General features: G+C 37.9%; 1 protein-coding gene across 2 annotated transcripts in view; it reads right to left on the bottom strand.

Moving 5' to 3' along the window:
- ITGB6 (integrin, beta 6) overlaps positions 1-14497 on the bottom strand; it is a 36312-nt gene extending 21815 nt beyond the window's left edge. The window contains exons 1-9 of one of the 2 annotated variants that reach the window (XM_009894625.1): positions 14467-14497; positions 14217-14293; positions 13401-13480; positions 10433-10637; positions 9302-9548; positions 8256-8421; positions 7519-7680; positions 6640-6735; positions 1153-1242 (exon numbers count right to left, since the gene is read on the bottom strand). In XM_009894625.1, the coding sequence (XP_009892927.1) occupies positions 1153-1242; positions 6640-6735; positions 7519-7680; positions 8256-8421; positions 9302-9548; positions 10433-10637; positions 13401-13480; positions 14217-14277 (1107 nt within the window). In that variant the 5' untranslated portion in view covers positions 14278-14293; positions 14467-14497. Of the gene's footprint in view, positions 1-1152; positions 1243-6639; positions 6736-7518; positions 7681-8255; positions 8422-9301; positions 9549-10432; positions 10638-13400; positions 13481-14216; positions 14401-14466 lie in introns of those variants that run through there. The other variant, XM_009894624.1, reaches the window with a different exon arrangement.
- Positions 14498-14716: the final 219 nt, after the last annotated feature.

Here is a 14716-nt window from a genome sequence, read left to right as displayed (position 1 = left end):
AGAAGTGAAATCCTGGTGCCACTGGATTGCTAAACGCAATAGCTTTGCTCATGTAAAGATTTCCCCTCATAGTTGCTAAAATATGTAGACTCCCAAGATTAACCTTAAAGTTCTTTGCTTACTTAATTTTCCATAGGATAGAGAATCTTCTGGTACTTCATATTTCATTTAAAAAACCATAACTCGCCAATTGTATTGCTTTTATAAGAGTTATAAGAATTTGGTTTGCCTTCCTATCATCAAGACCAAAGTAATTTTGGGCATAATGATGAACATCTCATTCAGATGATAGGAGGAAGAGCAGAAAAAAAAAAAAAAAAGGAGGAGGAAAGAATCAGAAGCTCTTTGCAAAAAGTTGTTTGACATTGTAGCCAACTGGTAGAGCACGTTTTTAATAAAAAGGGGCTGAGATGGAAAAGAGAAATCTGTGACATATCAGCATATATGTAAATTAATATATCTGTGTAAAGACATGTAAAACTGTCTAACAACACTCCCCAGATAGAAGAGAACCAGGCAGCCAGGATGCATTTTACAAACAAAGCTCTGAAGAGCAGCACTGTATTTATCTTCCTGTCATCTTTACAGTATTTCTTATTGTTATCTAAGCAAAACCATTCAAGTCTTGGTATTATCTGCACAAACCAATTTCATCTCCTGTGTTCTGTGTTTCAAAAACCTCAGAACAGCCTCACAGGGGCAGCATCAAATTGCTAAAGCAGAGAAGAGCACTGAGCACAGCATAGTGCTTTTTTCCCCCAGATATTCCTGCAGAGCAATTGCACATCTGCTCTGGTGACAGCTACAGATGGGAAGAGAGTTGAGTCCCTGTCAAGATACTGAACTGGGAGACCTGAATACCTATATTAAAGAAGGCTTAAGAGTAGGTGTGAAATACGGGACTATGAAGAAGGCAAGACAGATGTGAATTTAGCATTTCAGCAGAACTAAGGAATGAGAGAAGGTTATAGGATTATTTTTTTTTTTTTCTGTGCTTACTTAAACCTCAGAGTGACCAAAACTTTTCCTGTTAAGGTCAACACCTAACTCATGTTCTTGTAATCAGTGCAGAAAAAGAATCAAAGACACTTGCTTTTACCAAACTGCACTCTAATTTTGAAAATATAGACATGCAGGAAGAAAACACCTTACCTGATATGCGGCAATGATCAACTGGAGAATATTTCCAGAATCCTTCTGTAGTCGTCCAACAGTAGCTCCAGGAATAAGCTTTGCATAGTTCTGAAAATTTAAAAAATAAAAATAAAAAATTAAAGCATAAAAAAAAGACTAGACAACAAGGTAGGTGACAAGGAGCTACCGTCTGGAAAAGAATGAAATGTACTGGAGCCAATCAAAATAAATAATAGTGACATTTTCAAGGACCCCTGCAGATTCAATGCGCACGTCCTATTGAAAAAGTCCTATGGAGAAGTGCGAGTTTCACCACAAATTAATAGGACATCTATTGCTAAATCACCACTGTGTGCTTGGAAGTTGATACTGTAGCATGTTTCAGCTCTAATATTTCAAATTTAGAACGAAGATATATTCTGTCAACCATTGTGTTTTTCTCTAATAAAAATAACCAAAACCAGATTCAGCTGCTCTACTGTTGCTGTACTATTTGAAAGTCTTGGACCCTACATTCAATAACAGCAGTCACTTTTTTATCTTTGCAAGCAACTGAGCACCTTGAATTCCTGGTTAGTGAGGGCACAGAAGTTAAGAATTTTAAACTAAGGGCTACAAGAACTTTGAACAAAGGTCCTTAAAAAACTGCCGCTGGTTTATGATTGATGTAGCACCCCCCACATATCCCAGTGGTCTGTGGCTATGATTGATTGTATGTTGACTTTATGTTAATAATACAGTGCCAATTTAACAATTGATTTCAGTGATAAATTTTCTTTTCCTTTCACATTAAATTGCATTGTGACACTAACATGACATCTGGCTGCTAGGTTTTAAATATGCTCGATTAAAATTTATCTTTCCTGATTGTTAACTACATGAACTTCTCTTCCTTGTACCCATGCCTTTGAGAAATAAGTGTTCATCATTAAAAACACACATTGCAACATTCATCTTCCTTTGCAATTTATTGTATCAATGCTGTTATTTTAATTAAAAAAAAAAATCCAGACTGCTATTAATACACACGGATAGTTTGATACCCTTATATCCTTCATATACTTTACATCTCCAAAAGCCTTCTGATTACTTTATATGTTGTGTATGAAATACTTATCATTCATTGGATTTCTGAAGTGCTATTGTAAATCAGTGGGATTAACTGCATTTTATGTTACAGCTGGTGATTTTGCATTCCTGACTCCTCCTGTAATTAGTGCTCTCTCAAGGATTCTTAGAATATTGAAACTCTGCATTTTGTACACGTGGACCTTTTGGGAGATAACTATAAGAAAAGACGATAAACCTGGAATTTAAAGTATAGCACCCTTTAATCTGTGGCACGCAAAACAAACAGCAGGGATATACTGTTCTGAAGACTTTGTTTTATCTTTCCTCTTTGAACAAAAATTTTCTGCATGGTGATACAAGGATGACGTTGCAAGCCTGGTCTAAGTGTGTATCTCCAGTCGACTGTTTGAACCCTGCCTTTTAGCACATATTTCTGTTTAACCATTAAGAAGGTGAGGCAGACTCATGCTTTTGGAGTGCTACTATCACAAAACTATCCAAAGGATGATATAGAATTGAGTCTTTCAGCAAATATTCATTAAAAGATGAACTTCCTTTTTATAGAGATACTCTGATTTGTGCTAGTTAAATTTGACAATTATGTATTTGAGTTCAGTGGGGTAATGTTTAACTTTTAGCAGTGTAAATGGTAGAATGATTTGCATCATAAATAGAGTGTCATGCCAGATTTATAAAAATAATCTGAAATTCTGTACAAGTGTGGAGACTGGAATATTTTTAGTTCAATTTTCAGCAGTGAAATGTAGTCTGAAAAAAGCCATTTTTCAAGCTGTATTCTCCTGTGATATAAAAAGAAATATTTTTTTCCAAAAAAGAGCGATTTCTGTTTCAAAAGAAGTGCTGCTTAGTCAGGATTAAAGAGGGAGTCTTGTCCCTCATCTAGGTCTGAATTTTCTAGGTTTAAATCTAGGTTTAAATCTAGGTTTAAAGAATTCTGCTTGAAAACAAATAATAACAATAATAACAACTACTTCATGAAACCTTAAAGACTGATATTTTCTTTTATACCAAAATAGGTTTTACACTGTGCATCAAAATATTATTATTGCAATATTCACGGATGTGTTTTTAGTGAATAGCTTTTATGGAACAAAAACATGCCCCGCTGCTTTGGTAAGACTCAGCTGAGACTAATGATGCAAAAAATTAGACATATATGAATATATATTTTTTTTTGGGGGGGAGGGAAATATTCCTTTTTATAAACAATCTCAAATTATCAGGGCTCAGTGTAAGGAACTTCCTCCCCTCTCTTGCATTTAATTTTGAGTGGCCTTGTAAATGTTTCCATGCAACTGCTTTTAAAGTTCTTGTGGTCAGGGAGAGCATCGGACCTAAATCCTCCCCCTCTTTTAGATTGCTGAGCAGTAGCTGTTTGATTGCACGGAAGGATCAAAACTAAACCCAGCTACGTTACAAGCATACGTATTCTGTGTTTGTGCAATCCCTAATATTTGTGTGTTAGATAATAATACATGTACATGTAAGTGGATAAACTGAAAATTCATTTGAAGAGGATCAAGAATATTAAATGACAGAATTATTTTGGGCTAAATTGTTGGGGATTATACAGGGCTAGAGATATAAAATATATATTTGACAGTCTGAACACTGCACTTAAGACTAATGGAATCTATCAAGTCTATTTAAAGAGGTGCTTTCTAAGTCCTCACAGTCATTTCAATGTACATTTCTCCCTAAGACCTGAATTATGAATAGCAATGGTCAATTTTGAGGTCTGATATAATTAGATGCTGAGTTCAAGTAGATTTGAGATGAGATTTTTGGGGAGAGGCTTTTCACCTCAAAGAATGATTAAGCTTGGGAGGGTTTTCTGAGGAAGACTGCACAATCTCCATCACTGAGGCTTTTTAAAAGAAGTAATACGCCAAGACAAGATTGGTTTAATGGTGGTGCTCAAGTGCCGGTTTAGGGTCCTCTCCCAGCTCTTCCAGGTGACCTGAGCAGTGGCCTCAACACAAGAATAACTCTCATTGTCTTGCTCTGTTCTTTTTACATTCTTAAGCATGGATACCTGGTTATTTACATTTGCATTACAAATTTGAATCACGCAGATGAGAACGTGACGCTATTGTCCTCTTTGCAGGTCCTACATATGCCCTTGAAAGTATACTGCAGTGTGGAAAAACTGCAGTGAGACTTATATATGATTTTTGTACTTGCACTGACTGATTTTCCACATCACCTACAGGACAGGAAGCAGACTGTAACAACTATAGCTATCCAAATAAGTGACAGAAAGTGGTATTGAAAAGATGAAAGCAGCAGATAGAATGTATTGAATGGGATTACTGTATACCCTACAAGATAGAAGATAATCACACTTTTTTTTTCCCTAACAAAGAAAGTAACAAGAACAAGCCATTCCCCAGTTGGGTTAACAATGACTTGCATTTTTTGTTAGCTATAAATCTTCGTTTAGTGTTCCCAGTGAACAAAGGGTGCCACTTGATAACTTTGATACTGGTATAACACTGACACAGGGATACTGAAATAGAAACCCCCTGATAAGCACTGTTGACCAACTCTGAGGGTGACCACCAGCAATTTCCAAGGGAAAATATAATGCCTCCAGTAAGACAAAAGTTTCTTTGGACAAAATAAGGCTCTGTAAATCAAAGAGATACTTCCAAATTACCTCCTAGAACAGCCCTTATTCATGCAGCTCCTACTAAAATCAGGGAAAAGATTTCATTTGTCATTAATTGGGACCCTATTAAGAAATTGTTGAGCAATAACGAGATCTAGCAAAAGTTTTTTAATGTACAAATTTTAACTAATCTATACTATGACTATAGAATCCCACTGCATTTGTAAGTGATTGATTTCTACTACTGTTGATCTAAATTTTCATGCCTCAGCTCCGGATTCAATACAGTCTTTAAAAAAGCCAGGCAGTCAGTACTCCAAGATGCAGAGTGATTCCTCTCTTGTCAAGACTGTAATCTGAGAATCAGTTTATGAAAGATGTGACTCGTAACTTCTGTCAAACACCTGGAGTATTAGTCTTGCTCCCGACAACTCTACAACTGGAACCAGTCCGAGAAGCACTGGTGGGGGGTCTTCCCTGGGTTACACAGAGGATAGAAATAGAAAACCATCATACTGGTGAGTACCTCAAGGGCTCATCTGCTCTCTCTGCTGCAACATAAGACCTTTTTCCCTACCCTTTCTCTCCTATTCTCCATTTATCACACCAGAGGAGCACCTTTCTTCTCTTTCCTTTACTGTTGGCTTTTAATGAGGAATGTTGTGTGAAGTTTTTTCTTTTGGAAAACCAAGCTTATTGTATCAGCAGGATCACTCTTATTGACTCCCTCTCAACCAACTTGAATAAATTTGGAGGCACAATTTCCCTCCCCTTGTCCCCCTTCACGTAGTATGTGCCCAAGCAGCCAGGCATAGGCTGCAGGCCTCCTTATTATCCTCACTGAATTCTTCTAGATATCTTCCCAGCAGCAGGACTGGACAGAAAAGGAAATAAGAATTGCCAATATCCTTCTTATTTTATCTTAGAGGGCTTTTGCTCACACGCACTGCAAAAACCAGTTAGGCAGCCGTTGGTGGCTTTGCCTCAGCTCACAGCTGGAACACCAATGGGCCAAAAGCAGCACGGGGCTTCGGGAGGGCTTATATCTGTGGAGTCTGAAAACAGGTGCCTGCACAGATGACTGATGGAGCTGCAGGTATGAGTGATACACAGTCTATTAAAAATATGGATTTTGCGTATCCATAACCACTGCTCCTCTGCTCTCCCCTCTCTCCTGGCTCCCATTTCCCATGACATGACTTCATAGAGCAGGAAATCACTTGATAGAACAGGATTCTGCAAATCCCAATGCCAAAAATTCCTGTAATAGAGTGTTTTCCCTCAGTGGGCATGAGAAATGATACATGAGGGAAGAGGACAGTCCATCATATTTTGTATTTTTAATCTCACACTACTTTCCTATTTGTCTCATTGGAAAGAGACACAGAAACAAAGACAAATTAATAAAACTCTCAGGTCAGCTGAAAAAACCCCACATTATTTCAGAATTGAGCATGAAGACAAATGTATCTTCTCTAGCCTTATAAAATACAGAAAGGTAATCATAATGATTACACTGAATAGTTTAGCAATGCTTAGTTTGACAATCCTTGACCTAAAAAATTAGTGTAATTCAACCTGAAACCCAATTTAAAAGTTACCTAAGAACGTCAGAATCAATACATGAAGAAGCACTTCCTAAGTAAAAGAGCCTTTCTCTATAACCTATAATCTTTTATCTATTTTTATTACACAAATGTCTTACAGAATTCAGTCCTCAATACTAGAATTATTGTAGCAGCTGTGAAAAAAGGTCCCCCTTAAAAAATATACTGGAGAACTTAACATTTTAGTTTACTCACCTCATATATGTGAACTTGCTCATTCGTTACAGCAAAAATTAATAAAACATTGTTTTGCACAAGTTTGTCAATTAATTGTCCGATTGTGGGATACTCCTGCAAACAAACAGAAGAGAGCCACATCAATCCATTTTTCATTTGCATCCAGTTGCTAATTATCTCCCCTGAAGCATAGATTCAAATGTTCATAATTAATACTGTATTGTCTATATAGTGTAAACTATAATTAGGCACTACATGTACACAAAATAAAGGAGAGTGTATATAATTTCCTCGCCTTGTTTTTAAGGAAACCCCTCTGAGAAAAGTACAGTGACGACCTCCATACTGGGACACTTGGCTCAGTAGCATCTGTGATATCTACATGCATACATACATATATATATATATAAAATCCATAGAATAACACTGTGCCAGAGCAAGTCAGTATTTGTCCTACACTGAACACTGTGGTGTATACATTCAGTATTTTTGAACACTGAACCTTAAGCTGGTAAATTCTCCTACGTGAATGGTGTCCTACAAGTTCCTGAACTCCTCCTGAATTCACACCCTTGCAGGGAACACGATTAATGCAAATTTTGCCTTGCCTGCAGAAGGAAATACTAGTCAGTCCTGTTCCATGTGTTTTCCAGGTTAACAGAAATAAGATTTGTGCTTTCTTTTTTCCTAGCTATAGTCTATCATGATTCCATACAAACACACTGTTCTCTTTTTACTAAAATATGCAATTACAAATATAATAGACGACAGTAAACATCTGGATTCCCCAACTCTTACACATTTCAGTGAGGAAGGTATACTTTAATTAATTTTCTAAGTTGCTCATATTAGTCTTTAAATTTCCAGAATGCGAGTAGAAAATTCATAGTAAATTACCAGAACAGTTGACATGGAATATTCATTATTGTGGTCCAAATGACAGTTCCCATCATTAGGAATAACAATCCCTGCCAGTTTACTGTCCATCCCAAAGTGGGAATCAGCATCACTCACAAACACCAGCAAATGCAGAGAATCATTCCTCCATCCAATTTTTTCCTGTCATTTAAAATACATTAGTTTAGCATGCTGTATAGCACTCACAATATGGAAAAGCAGCAAAAGATTTGGAGAACAGCATCTCAAAATAAATTAAGGGAACAATTTTAAAGGGAGTGTCTGAATATCTCTTTTAAGAGATTATGTTCATTGCATTGTCTTTGGCTAACCTTTTGTCTCCCTGTTCCTGTATTTAATAACAAGGGCTGGCCATGTTTGCATCAACCTGCTTACTACTCTAAACATAGTTAATAAAAAATAGTTAAAGAAAAAACAATCAAGAAAACAGACCCAGTAACTATACAGTTCTTTTTTTTTTTTTTTTTATCCCTGGCAATTAAAAAGAACCACTAAAAAACTGCAATATGCATGTTTAACTTGAGACAGCCAAAAGTATTTCCACACAAATCTAATGAGGCTCTTGGACTGCATTAAAAAATCTTGAAAAATCATGATTTGCTTCCGAACAGAAAATTGGTTCTGTTTTACCTCAAACCAGGACAAAATATAACCATATAATACTAGAAGTGGTAATATACAGAATAATTAATATCATGCCTAGAAGTTTCAATTACCTTGCAAACAGCCGCCTGCATAATTGCATCGAATCCTCCCTCTGGAGTGTCTATATTAGCAGAGATTCGCTGGCCTTTCACAATTTCATTGAATTTTTCAGCATCATTTGTTAGTGGCAAAACGTGTTTGTATCCGAAGGTGGGTAAGCACTCGTATGGCACACTTCTACAAGATAAGTGAGATATCTTATGGATAATACAGAGTGAAAAATCATTACAACGGGTACTTGGCAGGCCTGTCCGGATTAGTGGGTTTGGTCATGTATCTCTGTGTCTGAGACAGATCTAGTGAAAAATGTAAGCGAACCATAGAGCATCCTGTGAGGCGGGCAACGCAACCAGGTCTGCATAGAGCCTGGGAAATGCCTCCTAGAGCAGAGTAATTCAGGCAGTTACCAACGCCCAGTCCTTGCTGTGCTCCCTGCTGTGCCTTGTTTTCAGACTCAGAAGCACATTAGGATCTGCAGTCCCTTAATGACCTTCAGAGAGCACCACCAAGCTGCTGCAGTCCCGCTTCAGGCTGCAGAGCACAGCTTCTCCTCCACGTAGGTTAGGAAAGGGCTAGGGCAGCCTGGCAGTTTGGGGGATACTGCTAGACCTTAAGGGGAAAAAAAGTAGGAAAACAACATTGATGGGTAAAAGAAACTGCTATTCTGTGTTTGGCTTGAGTTTGCACCTGTTCGGTATAGCAATGTCATAAAATTCTTACATATATATATATATGTATATTCTAGCAAATCAAAGAACGATGCATAATTATTCTGCATACCTGTTTGTTAACCCATTAAGCCCATTCGTAACCAGCAGCAAAAGCTAAAAAGCAGAATCACTCCCAGATTCCTCTCTCCAAACAACATTAAGACCGAACAGAATAATGATCAGAGAGTGAAACTAAAAGAAACAAATCTTGTTTCCCAAACTGACTGAGTTACAGCTGGAAGAGGGTAGAGCTTCCAGTGAGGCTGCTGAATTGAATTTTATCCTAAAGATTAATATTATGACTTAATGTTGGCATGCAAAAAGAGGTAGGTATTTTCCCTGCCTACCTGCAAGGGTTGTTTATTTCTTCAGCTGTAGTTTTGATAAATGGTGAAACTGGTTTTTCAACAAAAGATCCAAATCCCAGTCTGAAGTTGCTTGTCAGTTTTGACATTTCTTTGGAAAGAGTTGAACCCAGTTCTTTGATTGTATTCAGATCATCATCCATGGAGGCTGAGAGATCCATCAGGTAATAGAGATCAATCGGATAATCTTCAGTTTGGCGAACCTTGATCTGTATTGTTTCTTCATGTCCTATGAAGGTCGTGGGAAAATGCGATACGTATCAGCACTTGAGCAATATCAAGTTGTTCTTAAAATTATATTTATGGTGAAAATTATGTAGTATTTCAAATCATCAGTAGAATTAAAAAAAAAACCCTTCAAAAATTCTGTGTCAACTACAATCCCAAACACGATGTTTGAAAAATGAAAGGCAGTTCTAGTGTTTTTTCTAAATTGTTCTTCAGTAAAGCCATAACCATAGATTTACGACTGATTGCTGTAATTAAAAACATGAGAACATCACTTAGGCATCGTGCAGCTTTAGAAAATTTAGATATGAAGCTCATTACAACTAAATGTAGCACTTATGGGACATACCACCTACACTAGAAATGTAAAGAAAACCAGAGTGTACACACAGGGTTTATTCTCGGTTCCAACACCATGACATGACCTAACTGGGTGTCTTTTACATTTCTTTATTCCAAATTTTCTCCAGGAAAAATTCACATCTCAAGGACCCCAAAGTAGGTCTGGAATGTTTCCATAAATGTCTCTGGTACCTTGTAAATCCTCAAAGCAAGATTTTTATGCTGCCTCTGAGATATGCTGTTTGCCAGACCTGTGGGGGAGAGGCACAGGAGCAGGGCTGGAGAGGTGGTGGTGGGGGTTCCACTCTCTCATTGCCACCTCAATGGCAAGAGAATAGAAACACTAAAAAAATATATCCTTACTTTTATTATGTACCCAGCACTTCTGAAAGTATTTTGAAGTCAGTCAAACCTAGCTTCCATCTGATGAGTCAACAGATAATTTTGGGCTCAACACAGGTTTTTTTATCTTTATTCTATCAAGATTTTTTTTAGACCGTTCAGTCTGAGAGGCTTCAGTATATCACATTGGCTGAAACTTACCTGGTCGCAGCCTGAGAGTTAATTTTTGAGGAGAAATCTGTGTGACATCAGAATTGTTTTTCTGGGTCGCTACAGTTAGGGGGTTGTTTCTGTGAATTTCTACTTCTGAAATGGGAAATTCAATCAAATGCAACTGACATCCTTTTGACAAAAGTTTTTCTGGGGTATCACACCTCCCATGAATTCCAGCCGAGTCCGTATAATTCTAAAGCAAACAGGAGATGGAATGGTTGAGTTAAATGTATTTACTGACCAGCCACCAGCACCTGCCTGACGAAAGGTCAATCCAACGCAGGGAAGAGAAACAAAGGCGCAAGTTCATGCAAACTAGTACAGAAAGAGATCTAGGTAGCACAGAAATCTAAATTTGTCCTTCATGGATCATGTCACACAGGAGTATAATTAATGTAACTTACACCGATTTGGTATCCTGGGAGAAACTGCTCTATTGTTGGGGAATGGGAATTGTGCCACTCACTGCATTTGGCTTCTCGCAGCACTGGGAATGATCACACACAGCCCCGGTGAGCCCCTGGTTTTTCTGTTACAGGATTATGCCACAAATTCATCAGTCTTTCCTAAACAGTTTTGAACTGCTGATGGAACAACGTCATTTAATAACAGAAGAGGTCTCGCAGATTATAATCTCCTACGAATTTTTTGACAAATGGACGGTGGGGTACCCCGTGTTCACTGTTTTTTTCTGACCTTCTGTTTCTCCTCGACTCTCATTTAACACGTTCACTGGAGCAGGTAGCGAGTCCTTGTTACTCTGCCTGGTGCCCAACAAGCACCAGAGCCTCCCTCCCTCGCTCCCCAGCGCTGGCGGGGCTGCTGGCATGCCCACGTCTGTCTGGTTACGTTTGGCCCAGCATCCTACTTGACCTTCTCCCGTCTGGAGAAAATCACAAGCCTACCAATATCAGTTGCAGTTTGTTTTTGTTACTCATTTCAAAGCACTTGATATGTATTCCTTTCCACAACACTGCTGCAGGGCAGGTACTACCCCCCCCCGTAGCCATGAAGTCAATGGTTAGTTTTACAAAGAGGCTTCTGTGCCTTATTACTATTTCCTTAAGCTGTGTCAAGAGTTTAGATCCTCAAAATCAGTCAGCTGCCTCCTGAACTGGAAACTGCTCTGGCCTGTAAGACCTTTTGACCAAAACCTCGGTAATGCCCTGCAGAACCAGAGCCGAAACATTCAATTCCTGGCTGATGGTCATGGGCCCATACCACGGGGCCGCTCTTTTCTCCTGGATTTGGGTAAGCAACCTGGGACTCAGCCATTAAGCCACAAATATTCTCTGAATTCAGTCACTGAAAAAGTTTCCATCCAAAGCAAAACAGATTTACTTTAAACCTATTAAACCAAAACTGGGACCCTTCTTGCCACCAAAATGTCACCCTTCATGCCTGAAAATTATCAGGGATCTTATATCTTTTGGTGGAAGCAATGTTGAGACACCTGATGGGAACAGTGGTTTATTAATTTTCAGACTGAATCTGACGTCTCTGCTCAGGAAAAACTCTCACCAACTGCTTTTTGAGCATGGTGTGCATAAAAGTCATGTACCATTATAAAACTTCCACAGAGAGATCCATATCATCTCCTTTAGTTACACACTTTGAGTTGCCGGCTTTTCAAAACATGTGTGAAGAAGCAAACTCATATTTAAGATACAATTACAAGGTGTGTTTTTATCCTACAGAAAACAGTGGTTTCTTTGGAGACACTTGTGTTTACTCTGACATTAGAGCTCCTACATCTTTTGCACTCTTGATATGTTGTTTTCTAGCAAACAAGTCAATGAGCTTATGAACAAAGAAAAAAAAAATCATCTTTACTGCTCTGAAGTTTCCAATAGTTCCATAGCTTTTTTTAAAAAATCAATAAATTGTGTTTCATTTTTGTTTTCTGAAAATACGTGGCAGTAGTCAAAATTATGTGATCAAATTTCATTTAAAGATTTTCATTGTTGAGTACAAACATAAAAACTACTGCAAACACCCTAACATGGGTGACATTTTTTCCCACGGTAACAATTTGTGCAAACTTCTTTATTGTTCTGAGCCAACTTATTTTTGAAAGAAGTGCTCTTTAGTCTTTGTCAGCTGCTTCATAAAGCAGTATAATAGTTCCATCCTAGGTATCATTTTGCTATTCAAAAAAGCAAAAAATACTTTTAACAGCAAAGGTGTAAAACAGAAACTATCACGAAAAATACTTATTCTATTTCTCTATTATTTCTGGCAAGTTTTTAATTGTAATAGCTGGCTATCTTGCTAACATTAATGAACTAAGACCTAGACTATTTACTGTGAAAGAGGGAGAAATTATTTAGCATCATTTACAGGTGAAAGTTTTAAAAGCAAAGATGTTAAGTGACTTGCCTGGGGTTACACAGAAAGTCTGCAGCAGAATTTTGGGAACAAATCCAGATTTTTCTTTTTAAGCCCAATGTTTCAGCCATAACGCTTACACCTATGTCATACTAATTATAAAACTGACACTATCATCACACTTAAAATCAACCACAGATTAATCATTTGCGTATGCAAACTGACTCGAGCACCTTCTGTTTACACTGTCTGGCTTGGCATGTAATATATAAGATGCAGTCTGGTCTCTGACTTGATGTCTGGTACTTCAACATCAGCGCTGTGGGTGAGTCAGCCCCGAGGCTGATGACCTGAGCCCCTCTAACAGCGCTTTTATTTCTGCCTTAGATGAGGAAGGTTGTTTTCAAATGAAAAAGAAAAAAAAAAGAAAAACCCAAACCCAACAATGAATAATAGACCATAAAGTCTAGATTGAATTCCACTTTTGATCCCCAGGAAGGCTTCACTAATCACTGCATGCGTTACAAAACCACGGGCTGAACCAATTAAGTCAATACTTCATCACTCAGAGCTACTACAAACACTTCATGTCTTACTTTGAAAATTTTCTTTGTATCAATTACTCTACCTCTTGAAAACACCAAGCACAGTGTGGTCCGGAAAGCAAACAATCTTCACAAGTCACTGCGCTTTCCTGAGTACAGGTCCCTAAAGTTTAATCCAAGAAGATAAAAGACTATTAATAATGTGTTTAGCCATTCAATGTATGAAGAATCTTGTCATTTAGAGAATGTGGGAGGTGAAAAATGCACACATTTAGCCATATTTAGGATTACTGATAAAATTCCTTCGTAACAGTATTTCTATTGGTAGAAGATTAACTTTCTAATAAAAATTAAACCCCCACAATTGCTGGCAATTAACATACTTACTTTCTCATGCTTTATGGATGGCATTCACTGAGAACATGTTACTTGTTTTCTCCAATGCACCTGATAAAGTGTTATATGTGTTTCTGGTACGGTGCAGGTACGACATTGCCAACATTACCAGGGATATTAAAAGAACAGATTTATGTTCACTCTATACACTTAAAATTGCTTCACTTAGATCTGTAGATATGATTTTAATTTACTGTGCAAGTGCCAGTGAAACACTCAGTCACATGTGTAGTATTAAAGTTTCTCAGTAGATCAAACAGTGATTAGTATAACCAAAATTGCTCAAACGCCTGTCTCTTTCATACATGTCGTGCTAAGTAATGACCACATAAATCTTAGATGAATTTGCTGGGTAGCCCTACAGCAGTCTGTCAAAAACAAAAAGTCATTAAACAGAAAAGAATTATTAAATACTGAAGATGGAAAGCTATTTCATATCAACTTCAAGCAAGAAACAATGCAGAAATGGTTTTGAAATGGAGCTCCCTACCCCTGAGCCTTACCTTGTGCACGGTTATTTCTTTGCAGAAATAGGAAACAGAGGCAAAGCAATTCAATCCCCATTCGTTTTCAGTGCTGGCTGCATGACAAAAAAAAATATTAGCGTGTTAATTATCGTCCGCGGAAAGGTAGAATGTCGTAAAAATCATACATTCCCAGAGGGTATGTTTTCAAATGTCACCTACACTGGATTGCGAGGAAACTTCAACCCTACCGGGACAGATCATGAATAAAAGTGAAAACAAGGGCTACCTGGGCAGGTAAAGACGACAAGCTGTGCATAAAGTAACGTGAACGTGGTTATCACTTCCTTGTTTTCCTGGACTCCTTATAAGGTATAAGGGGAAAATTCATTCAGGTGAAGATTTCTGTCAATCCCAGTCGCTCTGGGTCCTAGAGCAACCCAGGCAAGGGAGCGGGTTTTTGTGCGTACAGCAACTTTTTAAAGGCTCCTCTAAAATTACGCCTTTAATGGTTCCCTGAGGGAGTGTGTTAGGCAGAC

This window comes from Charadrius vociferus, unplaced genomic scaffold (assembly GCF_000708025.1).
Source record: "Charadrius vociferus isolate BGI_N301 unplaced genomic scaffold, ASM70802v2 scaffold161, whole genome shotgun sequence".
NCBI lineage: Eukaryota > Metazoa > Chordata > Aves > Charadriiformes > Charadriidae > Charadrius > Charadrius vociferus.
The sequence above is the reverse complement of the archived record's forward strand: the minus strand, read 5'-3'. Positions and strand labels throughout refer to the sequence as shown.